At 36.4% G+C, this 18,115-nt stretch overlaps 1 protein-coding gene across 3 annotated transcripts; it reads right to left on the bottom strand.

The window, feature by feature from the left end:
* Window positions 1-14,088: 14,088 nt before the first annotated feature.
* LOC128193503 (uncharacterized) lies at window positions 14,089-16,666 on the bottom strand. 3 transcript variants are annotated; one of them, XM_052867098.1, is made up of 3 exons: window positions 14,755-16,666; window positions 14,566-14,658; window positions 14,263-14,401 (listed from the first exon to the last, which is right to left on the bottom strand). In XM_052867098.1, exons 1-3 carry the CDS (start codon window positions 15,779-15,781, stop codon window positions 14,367-14,369), a joined length of 1,155 nt encoding a protein of 384 aa, XP_052723058.1. In that variant the 5' UTR covers window positions 15,782-16,666; the 3' UTR covers window positions 14,263-14,366. The 3 variants fall into 3 exon arrangements, with proteins under 3 accessions (XP_052723059.1, XP_052723058.1, XP_052723060.1); XM_052867099.1 differs by lacking the exon at window positions 14,566-14,658 and having other exon boundaries at window positions 14,089-14,401; window positions 14,719-16,662; XM_052867100.1 differs by lacking the exon at window positions 14,566-14,658 and having other exon boundaries at window positions 14,279-14,401; window positions 14,755-16,665.
* Between the last annotated feature and the right edge of the window lie 1,449 nt (window positions 16,667-18,115).

The raw sequence follows: 18,115 nt of genomic DNA, 5'->3' as shown, positions 1-18,115 counted from the left end.
AAGGTTCATCTGAGTCAAAATTGTCAGTGTGCATTAGACTCATGGCTGGGAAATCTAATTGGAACGTTCTCATTCAAGCAGTGGACTTCTATACAAAATTGATGTTAGATTTGACACCACCAAACAATTTCATGCCGAAGAATTATTACCAAGCCAAAAAATGTGTTTCAAAGTTGGGATTGGATGTCAAAAAGATTGATTGTTGTGTTAATGGATGTATGTTATTCTATGACAATGACAGTGGCAAAAATGATGCATTATTGGTTGAATGCAAGTTTTGTGGCTCACCTCGATATCATACAATGCCTGCTGGACAGAGGCAAAAAAAACCAATTCCCTTAAAGTCCATGTTCTACTTGCCTATAATTCCAAGATTACAAAGATTGTTTACTTCAATGCAAACATCAGAACACATGACATGGCATGATTGTAACAAAACTCCGGGATTTTTGCGTCATCCTTCTGATGGTGAAGCTTGGAAGCACTTCAATCGTAAACATCCATCCTTTGCTAGTGAACCACGTAACGTCAGACTTGGTCTATGGTCTGATGGGTTTACCCCGTACATTCAGGCGTCTGCATCACCATATTCATGTTGGCCCGTGATAGTTACCCCATACAATCTACTACCTAAGATGTGTATGACAAAGCCTTACATGTTTTTATCGTGTATAATACCAGGTCCATCCAATCCCAAATCATTGATTGATGTTTATTTGGAGCCTTTGATTGATGATTTTAAGAAGTTATGGAATGGTGTTTGGACGTATGACGTTTCAAGGAAGCAAAATTTCCTTATGATGGCAGCCTTGATGTGGACTATTAATGACTTTCCAGCGTACGGCATGTTATCTGGTTGGAGCACGCATGGTTGATTAGCTTGTGCACATTGCATGGAACATACAAAGTCATTCCAATTGACTTATGGCCGGAAAAGTAGTTGGTTTGACTGCCATCGATGGTTCTTGCCCATTGATCACCCCTTTAGAAGAAACAAAAAGGCATTTCGCAAAGGGCAAGTTGAAACGGATATGCTTCTGTCGAAGTTGACTGGATCACACGTTTGGAGAAGAGTGAAAGATTATCCAAAAGTCACTGAATCTGGTCAGAATAGGATAGAAGGGTTTGGAGAATGGCATAATTGGACTAAAAGAAGCATATTCTGGGAACTTCCCTATTGGAAAGACAACTTGCTAAGACACAACCTCGATGTCATGCACACAGAAAAAAATTTCTTTGACAATGTCTTCAACACAGTTATGAATGTTATAGGTAAGACAAAAGATAATGAGAAAGAAAGAAAAGATTTACCTTTGTATTGTGGACGAAAAGACTTAGAGTTGAAGGCGCAAGGTAACGACTGATTATTTAAACCAAAAGCAAATTACACCATGTCAAAAGACGAGGCAAGAATAGTGTGTGGATGGATCAAGGAGCTTAGAATGCCAGATGGATATGCTTCTAACTTGTCCAGATGTGCCAATGTTCAGAACGATACTATTCAAGGGTTGAAGAGTCATGATTGTCATGTATTCATGGAGACTTTCATCCCTCTTGCGTTCAGTTGTTTGCCAATGCACGTGTTAAATCCATTGATAGAAATCAGTAACTTCTTTAAAGATTTGTGTTGCACGACACTAAAGGAGAATTCCCTAAAAAAGATGGATGAAAATATCCCAATTATTCTCTGCAAATTAGAAAGAATATTCCCTCTTGCATTTTTTGATTCAATGGAGCATATTCCAATTCATCTTGCATATGAAGCTTGGCTTGGGGGACCTGTGCAATACAGGTGGATGTATCCATTTGAAAGGTTTATGGGAGAATCCAAACGTTCAGTTAAAAATAAAGCTAGAGTAGAAGGCTAAATTTGTGCAGCTTACTTGCACATAGAGACAACGTATTTATTTTCACATTATTTCAAAAACTTCATGTTGTCCCCCACTCATGTCAGAAATGAAATGCAATGGCAAGTTGAACCACGTGAAGGTGCATTATCAGTTTTCCGACAAACAAGCCGTCACGCAGGGAAAGAATTCACTCATTGGTTAACTGATGCTGAATTCAACTCTGCTCATGTCCATGTCTTGATCAATTGCAGTGAAGTAAAGTCGTACCTTGAGTATGTCATCATCCATCTCTTATCTTAGTAACTTCTTTAATTGTTATACAATAATGAATTTCATTTGTACCAGCTCATTTATTGTGGCTGAGCAAGTCGCAGAAGGAAATACTTCTGCTAGAATACACTCAGAGTTTCCCCATTGGTTTAGAAATCAGGTCCGTACTTTTTCCTACATTTAGAGCAAGGTTAATTTGACTCTTGCTTTTATAATTTTGTTAGTACCTTTGTAGGTTTTTAATCAGGCATTAACTCCCACGGTTCAAGAGTTAAGACATCTCTCGAATTGGCCAATGAGATGTGTCAAAGAATGGCACACTTACTTCACCAATGGTTACAAATTCCATACACATGAATGGTCTAAAGGAAAGAAAACATCAAATTGTGGTGTGTATGTGAAGGGCCTAACAGAGGGTTGTTATGATGATTTCTACGGCATCATTCATAAAATATATGAGTTAGAGTACAACAGCACTACTTCTCCAAACAGAGTAGTACTTTTTTATTGTGAATGGTTTGATCCTTCTAGAGCTGGTACTAGAGTCGATCCACGCTTTAATATTGTCGAACTCAACCAGAGATTAAGATATGGACCATTTGATCCTTTCATTCTACCAACTAATGTCAGACAAGTTTATTATGTGCCATATCCACCATTCCGCAATATTGACAAGTGTGGTTGGGCCGTAGCAATACAAACCAAGCCTAGAGGTCGCATTGACTCAAATGAGGTTGAGGAAGATGTTGCCTACCAACTTGACCAAATGTCACAACCACAAGAAGTTGTTGAAGTTGAACGTATAACCGCATTGGTCGACCATGATGGTGATGGAGATGAATTACAAGCAACGATACAAGGTGATGAAGAAGAAGAAGAAGAAGAAGAAGAAGAAGAAGATGATGATGATGATGATGATGATGATGATGATGATGACGACGAAGAAGAAGACGAAGATGATGATGATAAAGACGATGATGAAGAAGAAGATCAAGATGAAGATCATGATGACGACGATTGAATGTTGGACATCCATTGTAGCAAATTGAACTGTCATTTCAATAGAGTTATCTAAAATACCATCTTAAAAGTTGTATGCAATTATTTATACATTTACTTTAAAAACCATTGATCCTTCGTTAATCATTTCTATTTTTTCGCTTTATTTGTAACCATTTCAATGCAGTAATGACAGGACAAGGTTCAGAACGTCCTGATAAAGGAAAGGGGGTAGCAAGGCCTAGAAAGAGGCAACGGTAGGCACCAAAGTATGTACTTAGGGTGCCTGCTAGACTACCTACCACTGTTGCCGGCAGTACATCATCTGTGGGGCCTCCTCCTACCCCTACAGTACAACCTCCTACACCTGCAGTAGACCCTACTCCTACACCTTCAGTAGACCCTACTCCTACCCCTGTAGTACACCCTTCTACTACCCCTGCAACAGACCCTCTTCCTCCTCTTGTAATTATAACCCCCACTCCTCCCCCTGTGGTTATAACTCCCACTCCTGTCCCTGACCCTACTTCTATACCTTCCTCATCTGTTATACCGCCTTCTGACACTATCACACCATCTGCTGATCAAGATTCAAGTGGTGATGGTGAAGGTCTTGATCCGTCCCTCCATGATCGATCATGGATTGAGCCGTATGGTAAAGGGTAAGTTTTTAATCTCTTGATATAATTTGATGTTTAAACCCTACTGTAAGAGATGTTTGACTTTTATCCTGCAGGTTTATTCCATCTAGGGTTGCTTCCCAGGCCATCACACGTTCAATTAAGCAACAGTTTCTAAGTCCATGGCCTACTTGGGGAGCAATTCCTGATGACGACAAAAAGCCCTTCTAACAGCGCTTTCAGGTGAACAATCTATTTAACTAATTGTCCCTCTTATTTTACTATGTTCTGTAATCAATGTTTGTTCTCTTTAATGTTACAGATGAAGGTGTAGTGGAAACCTGAACATGAAAGTCAGATACACAGAAATTTCCACATGAAAGCATCTCATCGACTGTCAGAGATGTTTAGGGATGCCCACAATGCAGGACAGCGCCCTTACTGGCTGGGTGAAATAATTTGGAACTCTTTACTGGCTCATTGGAATACGGTAGAGTTTCGCAATAAATGTGCCAAAGCCCAGAGGAACAGAGCGTCTGAAAGGGGTGGCACCCTGCATACTGGTGGGTCGATCACCATTCATGAGCATGCCATTCGTATGGTATAATTTCATTACATAACTTTTTCTTTCATATATGAGTTATGTATTTATTTCATACGTACACTTCTAATTCTAAATTATGTTACAGGCACAAGCTCTAGGACGGGCGGTCCATGTTGATGAGGTCTTTGCACAGACTCATGTAAGGAAGGGCACTAATCAATTCGTTGATGAAAGATCTCGGAAGACTCATGTAAGCAAATAACACTATTACTATTACTATTACTATTACTAATTTTTCATTTAAGCTATTCTATCATTCCCTAACATTGCTTTTAATGTTTCAACAGGAAGAATTTTCTACGAGACTTTCACAGGTTAGATCTGAACATGAGTCAGCTCCTACACCGAATGATGCCAATAATGCAGAAGATGACATTCGTAGGACACAGTGCTGGATCGACATCGTTGGTGGAAAGAAAAAGGGACGAGTGTACGGTGCAGGACAACATGCTGCAAACTATACAGCATCGAGAGGAGGTCTGTATGTGCTTGAAAATTGTTATGCAGGTCTGTTTGTGTATGAAAATTGCTATGCAGGTTTGTTGTTGGTTTCATAATAAACAAAAATGTCTTTGACATTTTTGTCCGTCTTACTGAAGGCTTTCGCCCTTCGGTAAATACCAACGCTTGCTGATTACCGAAGGCTTTTGCCCTTCGGTAAATACCCATGTTGGCTGATTACCGAGGGCTCTCGCCCTTCGGTAATTACCGAAGGCTTCTGCCCTTCGGAAATTAGCGAAGGCTTTCACCCTTCGGTAATTAGCGAAGGCTTCTGCCCTTCGGAAATTAGCGAAAGCTTTCGCCCTTCGGTAATTAGCGAAGGCTTCTGCCCTTCGGTAATTAGCGAAGGCTTTTGCCCTTCGGAAATTACCGAAGGGCGAAAGCCCTCGGTAAATTACCGAAGGGCGAGAGCCCTCAGTAAATCTTAGCGACAAGCGAATTACCGAGGGCTTTTTGGTCGTCGATAAGCCGTTTGTAAATGTCTTCTACCGACGGTTTTGGGCTGTTTCCAAGGGCTTTTGGCCTTCGGTAATGCCCTTCTTTTTTGTAGTGACGCCTGAACCTTTTATGTTAATAGCAAGAATCATCTAGATGTTTGCTTAACCAAGATCAAAAAGCTTAAAAGACTTATGCTCAAAAGCGCCTTAGTGTTAATCTAATCTAAAAGTCTTATCATAAAAGAATAGTATTTTCAAACAACGTTTTCCTCAAAACCTATATCATCTATCATGATATCTAAACGGAGTGTCTAATTAACAAAGAAAAAGCCCACATGATCTAACATTGTGCTTAAATATTTATCCATGTAGTGATAAGATAAAGAGTGTATGTATGACTCTTGTAAAACAATGAGCTAAAAGATCTCTTCCAATAAAGAAGAATATTTTACAATAAGCATCATCTAAGAAAGATGAACAAAAAATTAGGATAAGTTCTTAAGCTTCAAAATTCTCATATCTATATTGTATATCCAATCAGTGTTGAATATGAAAATGTTTGGATATGGCCTAATGAAAAGTGCAGAAAATATAATATCTCAAGTAGCCTTTCATTTATAAGTGTTTAACACTCACAATGTCTAATGTCAATGAGCTTTAAATTGTCTTATAATATTTGAACATTATGATCAATTGATATATCTATTACTGACAAGAAGTATGACAATATTTTGAACATGCAATACAAGTTAACGTTCATAAATTATCACAACATTTAATGTCATTTAATGCATGTACTATTAAGTGTTATTTTGCTTGTATACTTTGTCCTTGTTATTTGTACAGAATAGGAATATACACGGGTTATTCAAAACAAATGCACACGTTGGATTAAGATGTTCGAAGAAGCAAAGAACATTTTAGGAATGTTTCTATTGAAGACTTCTACTCTGACATACTGTACAAGTAGTGCTTCAATCAAGATATGATAAAACACTATACCTCTGCATGAAAAGACAAGAGAGTGTGACCAACTACCAAAAAATGCTATATATGAAGCCTATCCAAGGTTCAACTACATCCAACGATAATCTCTTCAAAAGGTTATATAAAGAAGATTTAAAGAAGAGAGAAGACTGACGATGAGAGAAGTATAAGAAGGAATACAAGAGAGAGAAAGGAAATAAATGAGGTTAAATGGAATTGAGGTTGAAAACAAATCAAGTTGGGAGCATATTAAAACGAAAAGAAGAAAAGAAAGAGAGAATGCATAAAAGAGAATGAATGATTATTCATTCCGCTGCTCAAGCCTACATATCGTCTAATGCATTTCTATCCAAAAGGAATAGTAAAGAGAGAAAGCATATAGAAAGAAAAGAATGAACAATCACTTTACTTTTCTTCAAGCATACATCATTCAAAGCTCTTCCATCAAGGAAGAGAGAAAGCATACACAAGGAAAGTGATGGAATGTTCAGATGTTCTTCTACCAGATTAATAACTTCACTTAAGTAAAGAGAAGAAAGAAAGAACAAGTATTCGTCCTATTACTCTTCAAGCATACATTGTTTGATGCTTCCCCACTTAAGTTGAAATCAAACTCACTAAAGAGAAGAGATAAAGAGAAAGAAACAAAAATAAGATTAAAGATCAACTCTACTGCTCACTAAACTTACATCATCTAATGCTCTTCGTGCAAAGGAAGCAACCTTAAGAGTTACAAGATCGTACTTCATTATATTTATCTGTTCTATGAGAGTTAACTCTTTTTGTAACTATACAAGTGTCAAATTGTATTTGTAAACTTATCCTCTCAATGAGAGTTAAATATTTTTACCTTGTAATTCATATCGTAGTGGATTTGTTGTAAGTTCTTGAGAGAACTAAAATACTTGCAATCAAGAGTGGGTGATACTCACCTAGGTAGCGTATCCAATGGATACCAGAATTGTCTAGGGATGCCAGGAGTGACTAGAATACTTAATCAGGAGTGGGTGAAACTTAGAGACCACGAGTGGTGTTAATACTTAGTGTAACTAGGAGTGATGCTAATACTCAGATACCAGAAGTGGTGTTAATACTAAACCAAGAGTGGGTGAAACTTAGTTGCCAAGAGTGGTTAAGAAGAATACTCAACTAGGAGTGGGTGAAACTCAAATAACCAGCATATCAAGTGGATATTGTCTAGGAATACTAGGAGTGGTGAAGAATACTTCTCGACCAAGAATGGGATAAACTCAAGTAGTTTAGAGTCTAGGTTGTCAAGAGTGGTAAATAATACTACACAATTAGGAGTATGTTAAACTCAACTAGACGAAAGTTTAAGGATGTCAAGAGTGGCAAATATTATTACATAACTAAGAATGGGTTAAACTCACTTGTAATCTTTGATAAGATTAATAAAACCTCTTAAGAGTTCTTGAAAGAGACTAAATGTAACTAAGTTCAAGTGAATCAATATAAAAATATTGTGTGTTTTACTTTATCTATTAAGTAATTTTCTTAATGATTTCTTATAAAGGGATAGCATTATATTTAACTACATGTGTCATTACATCTTTTATTCAAACGTAAATTACTTGTGTATTTACTTAAAGACACACATCTTTCAATCATTACTATTCACAAGATATATACGTTACCTCTTGAAAAACCCCTTCCAAGCATTTCTTATGAATTGCAGCGTCTAGACAACTTATTCTATTATTCAACTAGGTTTGGGAAAATAATTTTAAAACACTATTCAACCTTTTTTTTTCTAATGTTTTTTTTAACTTTAACTTTTATTAAGTCAATCTTATAGCTCTTAAGTTCCCTTATAATTCTAATTTTACCTACATTCTTTATTTGGTCCCATTACATTTAACGAATTCTTAATCTAGTTTCTACATGCAAAGGATCAAATTAAGAATGTGTTACACACATAAGAACCAAATTAAGAATGCTCTGCTGGTATAACAACCAAATTAATAATGTACTTCATGTATAAGCACCAAAATAAGAATTGGCAAGGGTATTAACAGTGACAGATACTTTAAATTGATAATGTTTAAATTTAAAAGGATCAATGTATATTGAGTGTGTTTTTTTCTTACATATAGAGACCAATTTTAGAACTGACAACATATATGCGTACCTTGAAATGTTTTTGCATAAATTGATTAGAAATATGATTGACGTATTTTTCTTTTCTGTGTTCAACTGTTGAAGTTTGCATCAACTATAACTGTGTTAAAAAATTTCCCATCTGAATCACACACTTACCATTACATTATCTTTGATAAGCTGATATATATAAGGAGTCATGTAAGGAGTAGGATAGAAATCCTACGTTCTATCATCAACCTCTTTAATAGTAAAATCATAGTAAAATATGCCACTATCAAACTTACCATTAAATTTATCTTTGATAAGCTCAGGTATACATTAAAAATCCTAGTCAGAGTATTAACTTTTCAAAAAATTTACTTAATCACACTTCAAAATGATGACAAGGAGTCATGTCAGGAATAAGTTAGAAATCCTACATTCTATCCTCAACTTCTTTAATGTCAACATTCTACCTTTGCTCTTTAAACAGTATTCTTTTAAGGGTGGGAAGGGATCACAAAGTTCAGATTTTCTTGGTTTTAAAACATTCCAATTTAGATATAATTTTTCATTATTCTATATTTTATGCAATGATTGTTTACTACGCAATATATTTCTCTACTTTCCTTTCAGTTTTAAACTGCGAACTTATTCTATATTTTCATTTCCTTATTTTATTTTGAATATTTAACATGTATTGAATTTGAAATCATTGTTTTTCAATTTATATAGCAAATATTTACTCTCTGTAAGAAAGTTATATATATATATATATATATATATATATATATATATATATATATATATATATATAAGAAAAAAGTGAGTGAATTGTTAATAATATGTATGACAAACTATTTTTCATTACAAACACAATGCTTAATTATTTATAATTTAATGAAACCACTGCCTTGTCCAAGCATAACAATCTCAAAGATGGAGTCGTGCAAGAGGATGGGTTTCTCAAGTGCCTAAAAATTGAATATTAAAATGCAAAGAATATTAGTTCTCCGAAAATGTGTACATTAATTGAGGTTCAAATACTGTGGCAACTCCATCAACGACTTGTGGATCTCTCCACTCACATAACCTTCATTCATTTCATAATAGAAACCGGAATCATAAAACTCATAATAGCCTACATGAAACTGGAGGCCTATAATATGAGCGGTGAGGTTGGTGCAGCGAATCCCCTTGGCAGCAGCAAGGGGTGGTCCTGAGCATGCCATAGTGATCGACAATGACATCCTTGAATTTAGAGGACGTTTGAGTCACTTTTATTTATATATATATATATATATAATTATTAAATATGTATAATAATTATGTTAATTATATTTTATTAATCAACTTTATAAAGTAATTTAATTAAGTAAATATGAATAAGGTATATATGTCATTAAATATATATTGGGTAGAGATCAATAATAATTTTAACTTTTTGAAAGCTTAAATTATAATTATTAAAACTAAAGAAAAATAATTGTCAAAGGTTACATAAATAGTCATAGTCCCCACTGTGACCACATCATATATTTTTGTTTCTTTCTCTTCATCCCATTAGAAAAGAAAATCTACAAGAAACTAAAGGTACTCTAGATAGGGAAGATCAAAGATCAATTCAGGTTGTTTGTTATTTTAAGGAATATTGAGAACTGCTCAATTGTAATGGTTTATTACTCTTATAGTGGTTCATAAATTCTAACAAGGAGTGCTTCCCTCTCCTTTGGAAGGCCTCTCATTTATTGTTCTCCATCAACAATCTGTGACACCACACAGAGCATAAACATCACCAATCTTAAACCAACTGAACTCTTCTTTGACATGGTTATAGGTGCTATCATCACGCAAAAAAACTTATGGACAATGCATGAGTTCTCAGACTACATTGGTATTTATATATATACATTCAATGCATCCATGGTTCATAAATCACTAAACTAAAAACTATTGCTGCTAGAATTCTTTTTTCAAATTTATATTTAACAAAAGAGTTCAATAATTCCAACTTGTTGAGATTGTTGATAGGAGGAGCACAAGTTTAGCTTAACCCACAATCTCAATGATATATGAGTTTTTGATAATGACAACACATAATTAATAACATATGTGTATTATGTGTTCCATATTCTATGTTTACATGTTTTTTCTTAATGTGTTAAATCTGTTAAAGCATATCTTAGAACATGTTTGTGTTCTTCATTGCATATAATTGTGTTAAATATGTGATTTTATATGTGCACAAGATGTATACCTGTTGTATGCATTGCAAACAAGAACACACAAACTGGGCATCTGTAATCGGTGATTATATGAAGGTTGCAAAGCAGAATGAATATCATTTACCATACGCTGTCTTCATTAGCAAAATTCTGAGATTACAAAATGTGCACACCACAAATGAGATTATCATTAGCTATAACAAAAAGAATGTAATTGAAAAATTATTTCTAGATCACTTGGGGCTTAGAAAAAGTAAAGAAGGATGGATTTTCAAAGATGAGTATTGTCCTGATACTGATGAAGTTAATCCTATAAATATTGACACATCAAGATAAAAGTTCAGACCTCAAACAAGATTTGAAGAGTTTGTAGATGAAAGATTTAAAAGACTTGATGAGAAAATGTCAATGCTTCAAAGATCATTTACTGAGCTGCATAGGAAAATGGACTATGCATTAAGGCTAAATGCATTTGGTGACACCTCTGTAATTGATTCTGAAAGCGAGAAGAATAGTGCAGATGAGAAGATTGTAGAGTCATCTGGAACAGGATAAGGATCCTGTTGTTACAGTTTAGAGTTTTTGGTTGATGTGTTTTGATTGTGGTGTTTTCTGTGTTTTTTTTATTGCTGGCTTTATAAGCCACTTTTGTTTTGTTTTAATCTGAGTGATATTTGAGTTTTTGATGATGACAACACATAATTAATAACACATGTGTATTATGTGTTACATGTTCTATGTTTACATATCTTGAGAAACATGTAGAACTATATTTATTTCAATACATATTATTACAACATACTAATGTATTTATAGGAGTAAAAGTTAGGCACCTCCTTAAGTTAGGCACCTCTAAGTTAGGCACCTCCTATGTTAGGCACCCCTAAGTTAGGCACCTCATACCTAAATAATTATAGAAAAATACTTAGTAAGGTTTTCTCTAATTACAATACTCCCCCTCAAGTTGGTAAATGAATATCAATCATTCCCAACTTGCTTACAAGATCTTGAAATCTTCCCTGAGGTAGCCCTTTTGTAAAAATATCTGATAGCTGAAGACCTGTTGGAACATGAGTTGTAATCATAAAGCCTCTGTCTAGATTATCTTTTATAAAGTGTCTGTCAATCTCAATGTGCTTTGTCCTGTCATGTTGTACTGGATAATGAGCAATGCTTATGGCAGACTTATTGTCACAGTATAGTTGCACAGGACTGTCTATCTTAATTTTAAGATCATCCAAAATGATTTTCATCCAAAGTCCTTCACACATTCCTTGAGCAAGGGCTCGAAATTCAGCTTCTACACTAGAGCGAGATACTCTGTCTTGCTTTTTGCTCCTCCATGTTACCAGACTAATGTGTCTTCCCTTTTAAACAACAATCCCTTCCCTGGACTTGACTTCAAGTACTGGAGAATTTTATCAACTGCTTGCATGTGTCTATTTCTTGGATCATGCATGAATTGGCTTACTACACTAACTGCATAGGCAATGTCTGGTCTTGTGTGTGATAGATAGATTAGTTTTCCTACTAATCTTTGATACTGGGTCTTCTCTACAGGAGCACTTTCTTCACTTCCAATTCTATGATTCTGTTCTATAGGAATTGATGAAGTTCGACATCCCAGTTTTCCCGTTTCTTTGAGGAGATCAAGTACATATTTCCTTTGGGAGATGAATATTCCTTCCTTGGAGTAAGCAACCTCTATTCCAAGAAAGTATTTAAGTTTTCCTAGGTCTTTTATTTCAAATTGAGCTGCCAGTTTTTCTTTTAATGCCAACTTTTCTGCTTCGTCATCTCCTGCAATAATCATGTCATCCACATAGACAAGCAATAGGGTGAGTTTACCTGTAGATGAATGTTTTATGAACAGAGTGTGGTCTCCTTGGCTTTGTCTGTATCCCAAGGAAATCATTGCTTTTGTAAATCTTCCAAACCATGCTCTAGGAGATTGCTTAAGACCATACAATGCTTTCTTTAGGAGACAAACCTTGTTTCGTTCATTTTTCACTTCAAACCCTAGGGGAATATCCATGTAAACTTCCTCTTCCAGATCTCCGTGAAGAAAGGCATTCTTTACATCCAACTGGTGTAAGTCCCATCTAAAATGAGCCGCCAAAGCAAGAATAACTCGAACTGTATTCATCTTTGCCACAGGAGCAAATGTCTCCTCATAGTCAATCCCATAGGTTTGAGTATAGCCTTTTGCCACCAGTCTCGCTTTATATCTTTCTATTGTTCCATCCGCCTTATGTTTCACTGTGAATAGCCATCTACATCCTACTGCCTTCTTGTCTCTTGGCTTGTCAACAATTTCCCAAGTTGAATTTCTTTCTAATGCATTCATCTCTTCTTTCATGGCTTGAGTCCAATGTTCAAGTTTCATGGCTTCTTGGATTGAGGTAGGAATTTTTGTTGCATCAATGGCAGCAATAAAACTTTTATGCTTATCAGAGAGATTGTTAGTGCAAACATGTTGAGAAATGGGATATTTAGCACATGATCTCCTTTCTTTTCTCAATGCAATGGGCAAGTCATCAGTAATACTTACCTCTTCGATGTTGTCTTCAGGGATTCTCACCTCCGGATTAGACAATTTTTCTTGCTCTAGAGTCGAAGTGGGTTGTTTTCTTCTTTCATATTTTTGACCAAAAAATTTGTCTTCTTCTTCATCCTTATTATGGATCCTGATAGTTTCATTGCTCAGGTCTTGGGCATCCTGCGAAGACTGACATGGTAATGACAAGAAGGAGAGTTCATCCATTTCAAGTGTTTCCTCCCCCTGAAGTGGTGAACTGACATAAAAGGACTGTGTTTCATGAAATGTGACATCCATGCTGATAAAGATGCGACGACTCTGAGGATGATAACATTTGTACCCTTTTTTATTATAAGGATACCCTATAAAGATACATTTAAGGGCTTTTGGATCTAATTTGCTACGATTAGGGTGATGAGAGTGAACAAAAGCAATACATCCAAAAATTCTACTAGGCAGACTTGATATTAAAGGGGAAGAAGGAACAAAAGACAATAAAGACTCTATAGGACTAATGCCGTTTAAGACACGGGTAGGTAACCTATTGATGAGATATGTGGCAGTTAACACTGCTTCCCCCCAGTAAATTTTTGGAACAGACATTTGAAAAAGAAGAGCTCTAGTTACTTCAAGGAGATGACGATTCTTTCTCTCCGCAATCCCATTTTGTTGAGGAGTGTTTACACATGTAAGTTCATGAACAATACCATTATGAGAGAAAAAATTGAGGAATTCATGATTAACATATTCAGTACCATTATCAGACCGAATTCTTTTGATATTTCTTCCAAATTGATTTTGGACAAGATGAAAAAATTTAACAAAGATTTGGAAAACTTCAGATTTATTGCTCATAAGGTATGTCCATGTGACACGAGTGCAATCGTCAATAAAGGTAACAAACCATTTTGCTCCAGAAATAGATGCGACAACTGGTCCCCAAACATCAGTGTGAATTAAATCAAAAGGAGAAGTACTCTTTTTATTACTAATAGGATAAGATGTACGATGATGTTTTGATAATTGACAAATATCACAATTAAAAGACTCAACAGACTCATTGGTAAACAAATGGGGAAATAAAGACTTGATAATGTTAAATGAAGGATGTCCAAGCCTTTTATGATGAAGCCATATTTGAGAGTTTGCCCACGTCTCAGATGTAGCTTGTAGACTCAAAATATTTGTTGTGCTTTGGTCATTAGTCTCTAATAGATACAACCCACTTTGCTCCTTAGCAGTTAAAATCGTCTTCCCCGTGGCAAGATCCTGAAAAACACAATGAGTGGAGAAAAATATTACTGAACAATTTAAATCCTTTGTGAGTTTTTGCACAGAGATAAGATTATTGGCTAATTGTGGAACATGTAAAACGCCCTTTAATATAATGGATGATTCCAAAACTATATTCCCAAAGCCACATATAGGTATACCCTGACCATTCGCAACAGTAATAAGTTGTTCTTTACTGCTTTCATCATATGAGTTGAAAGACACACGACAAGGTGTCATATGATCAGTTGCTCCTGAATCAAGAATCCAAATACCTTGAGTCATATTACCAACAGTATTGAGACAAATCTTACCTTTCATGGACAGAGTACATGATCCAGAGGGCTTACTCATTGATTCAACCATTGCTTTCAAGCGGTCGAGTTCTTCCTTATAAGCTTTCATGTCAAGATCTGGTGGTGGAGAAACATTAGATTGATTGGTGGCTTCCTGTTCTGAGGTAGTGTGATTTACCCATTTTTGAGTAGGCCCTTTGTTATTCCTCATACGCTCTAGAACATTACTTTTCCCATGGAGTCTGAAGCATGTTTCTTTGGTATGTCCAGATCTTCTACAAAATGAACAATAATCTCCACGATTTCCTGTTTCAAATGACTTTCCTCCAGTATAATAATCTCCACGATTTCCTCTTTCAAATGACTTTCCTCCAGTGCTCGTTCCTTTGTGGAATCCCTTTCCGGTTGTCATGGCAGAGCCTGTGTTGGAGATCCCCCCATCAAGCATGAGAGCTCTTCGAGTTTCTTCTCCTCTTGCCATAAAAAATACTTCTGATAAGGAAGATAATTTTTCTCTTCCTAAGATCTGTACCCTAATTGGGTCATACTCTTGATTTAGGCCATGGAGAAATTTAAAGATTCTTCCTCTTTCCATGACTTCAGCATGTGCGGCAGCATCTGTCTTACACATCTTTATTGTTTGGTATTGATCTAATTCAATCCAAAGACCATTCAAAATTCCATGATATTCTGATACAGAATGTGAGCCCTGTTTTGTATTAAATATCCTGCTCTCAATGTCATAACATGCAGCAAAATCCTTTTTTAATGAAAAAGTATTTTGTAAATCATCCCATATCTCCTTGGCAGAAGAATGAAACATGTAATTTCGACTTATCTTAGGAACCATGGAATGCCACATCCAAGTCATAATTAGTGAATCTTCATTGTCCCACATTAGGAAGTTTGAGTCATCTGGTTCTGGTCCTCCACCATCTATGTGGTCTAGTCTTGAACGACCCTTGAGAATCCTTCGAATGTACTGGCTCCATTGTAAGAAATTCCGCCCATCCAACCGATAGGCACCTATCATATTTGGAAGATCATTAGGACCCAAAGGAATAAATTTTACCTCAGACATCCTTGGGAATGCAATCTGGGGACCCTATCTGCTGACGAAACAGTGGAAAACGGTGCCGGACAGCGGCAAATGGCGCCAGACAGCGGCAAACGGTGCCAGACAGCGGCAAACGGCGCCTGGACAGCGCCAAACAGTGTCGACAGCGACAAACGGCGCCTGGACAGCAACAAACGGTGTCTGGACAGCGACAAACGCGGCCTGGACAGCGACAAACGGTGCCGGACAGCGGCACAAGGCGTCGGACAGCGGCACAAGGCGTCGAACAGCGGCACAAGGCGTCGGACAGCGGCACAAGGCGTCGGACAGCGGAAAAACAGCCTGGGCAGTGGAAAACAGTGTGGGCTACACAGAATAATATGGAGCAGTACTTCAAAACTCAGATTTACTCCGATCTGAGCCAAAATGGGTTGTCACCGGCCCTTGTAACGGAATGAGGAGGCTCCGGCGACTCCTTCTGTGACGTCGGCGTCGAGTGGGTCTCGCCGGAACTAGGCGCGTGGGCTACACGCGCCGGCAAGGCTGGTTGTGCGTGGCGGCGCGTGGCGGCACGTGGCAACGTCTTCTCCGGAGCGATTTGCAATGTTGTGTTTGCTGCAGATAGGCGTCCCTTTCTATCCTATCAGTGATTCCAATAGTTTCTGCTACAGTTGAAGTGGCTGGATAGCTGCTGTTGCTGGTGGCTGGTAGCTTATCAGTGCAGCGGAAACAGAGCTCCCAAGATCGGGAGCTCTGATACCATCTTGAGAAACATGTAGAACTATATTTATTTCAATACATATTATTACAACATACTAATGTATTTATAGGAGTAAAAGTTAGGCACCTCCTTAAGTTAGGCACCTCTAAGTTAGGCACCTCCTATGTTAGGCACCTCCTATGTTAGGCACCCCTAAGTTAGGCACCTCATACCTAAATAATTATAGAAAAATACTTAGTAAGGTTTTCTCTAATTACAACAACATATTATATGTTTTTTCTTAATGTGTTAAATCTATTAAAGCATATCTGAGAACATGTTTTTGTTGTTCATTGCATATCACTGTGTTAAATATGTAATTTTATATATGTGTATTCATGACATGTTTTTGAAAAAGGAAATTACAAGCACTATAGTTGAACTTTAAATGTGTGGCAAAACAACAGTTTTAAGTCGATTACATTATGGGGTGAATCGATTAAAACTCGTGTGTTTGCACAATCTTTTTTGAAGTGTGCTGTGAGATTTTTCAAAGAGAAAAGTTTTCAAAATTGTGCAAAAAGATTTCACTTAATCAAATGCATGCTCTTTGTATTTGAATAAGTTAGTTGATGTTTTGAAAATTTGTTAAATGTTTGTAACAACTAACATAACGGTCATATATTAAATATGTTGACCAAGCATTAAATGATAGTCGATTGCATTAATTGTACATTCAATCATTTGTTTGACTGCTGCTAAATCTGTTATAACTGATTGTTATATTCGATTACGTTAGTAGCTCAATCGATTAAAATGTGTCTGATATGTTATACTATTATTTGATGCATATTTGAATTCTGTAAGAACTTGTGATTCTAACAATTTCATATCCTTTACAGAAAGTTGTGATCTTACAAAAAGAGAGGAAAAGCTCCAAGAAACAAGATTGATCGTGGTAATCAACAACTTGTGATTTCTTGAAGAGTAAGACTGATGTTTTTCAAAGACTGATTAATTTGCACATTTTGGTGTTACCGCGTGATCAGATTTTGTAATCTCTTGAAGATTGGTTTGAGTTCCCTATTTTGACTACAGGAAGAAGAACGTGTGTGTTCTTGACTTTGAGGGTGCCTCAAAGGGGTTAGACGACAAGAGAGGGGATTCTTGTTGTTGGTCTTATTGTGTATTGCCTATATTTTGATTAAAGGGTTAGAGAGGTGTTTTACATTTTTTACGTGAGGTCTTCTGTACAAAAATGCAGTGTTTGAATTTTTTGATTCCTACTCTCTTTTATTCAATCGATTACTTTTTATAGTTATTCAATTAAGTTTTCCCTGAATTGAAAATCTTTTACCTTACGATTCAAGAAAAGTATAAAGGCATCATTTTTTTGTGGAAAACATTTTAAAAGGTTTTGTTTTTAAACTTCAACAATTCACCTCCCTCCCCCCCCCCCCCCCCCCCCCCCCCCCCCCCCCCCCCCCCTCTCTTTCTCTTGGTGTGAGAAATTGAGCCATTCAATTTTAACACAATTGTTCAACCGATTTAGACATGGAGGAGGTGGAGATTAAGATGAAAAAGAATTTTTATTAGAAGAGTTAGAGGATACTAAGCTGGATTTATCAATGGTAGCCTCATGTGTTAGTTCGCTTGGT

This window comes from Vigna angularis, chromosome 8, assembly GCF_016808095.1.
Source record: "Vigna angularis cultivar LongXiaoDou No.4 chromosome 8, ASM1680809v1, whole genome shotgun sequence".
Classification (NCBI taxonomy): Eukaryota; Viridiplantae; Streptophyta; class Magnoliopsida; order Fabales; family Fabaceae; genus Vigna; species Vigna angularis.
Note: the sequence above shows the minus strand (reverse complement) of the source record. Positions and strands in the feature narration are given on the sequence as shown.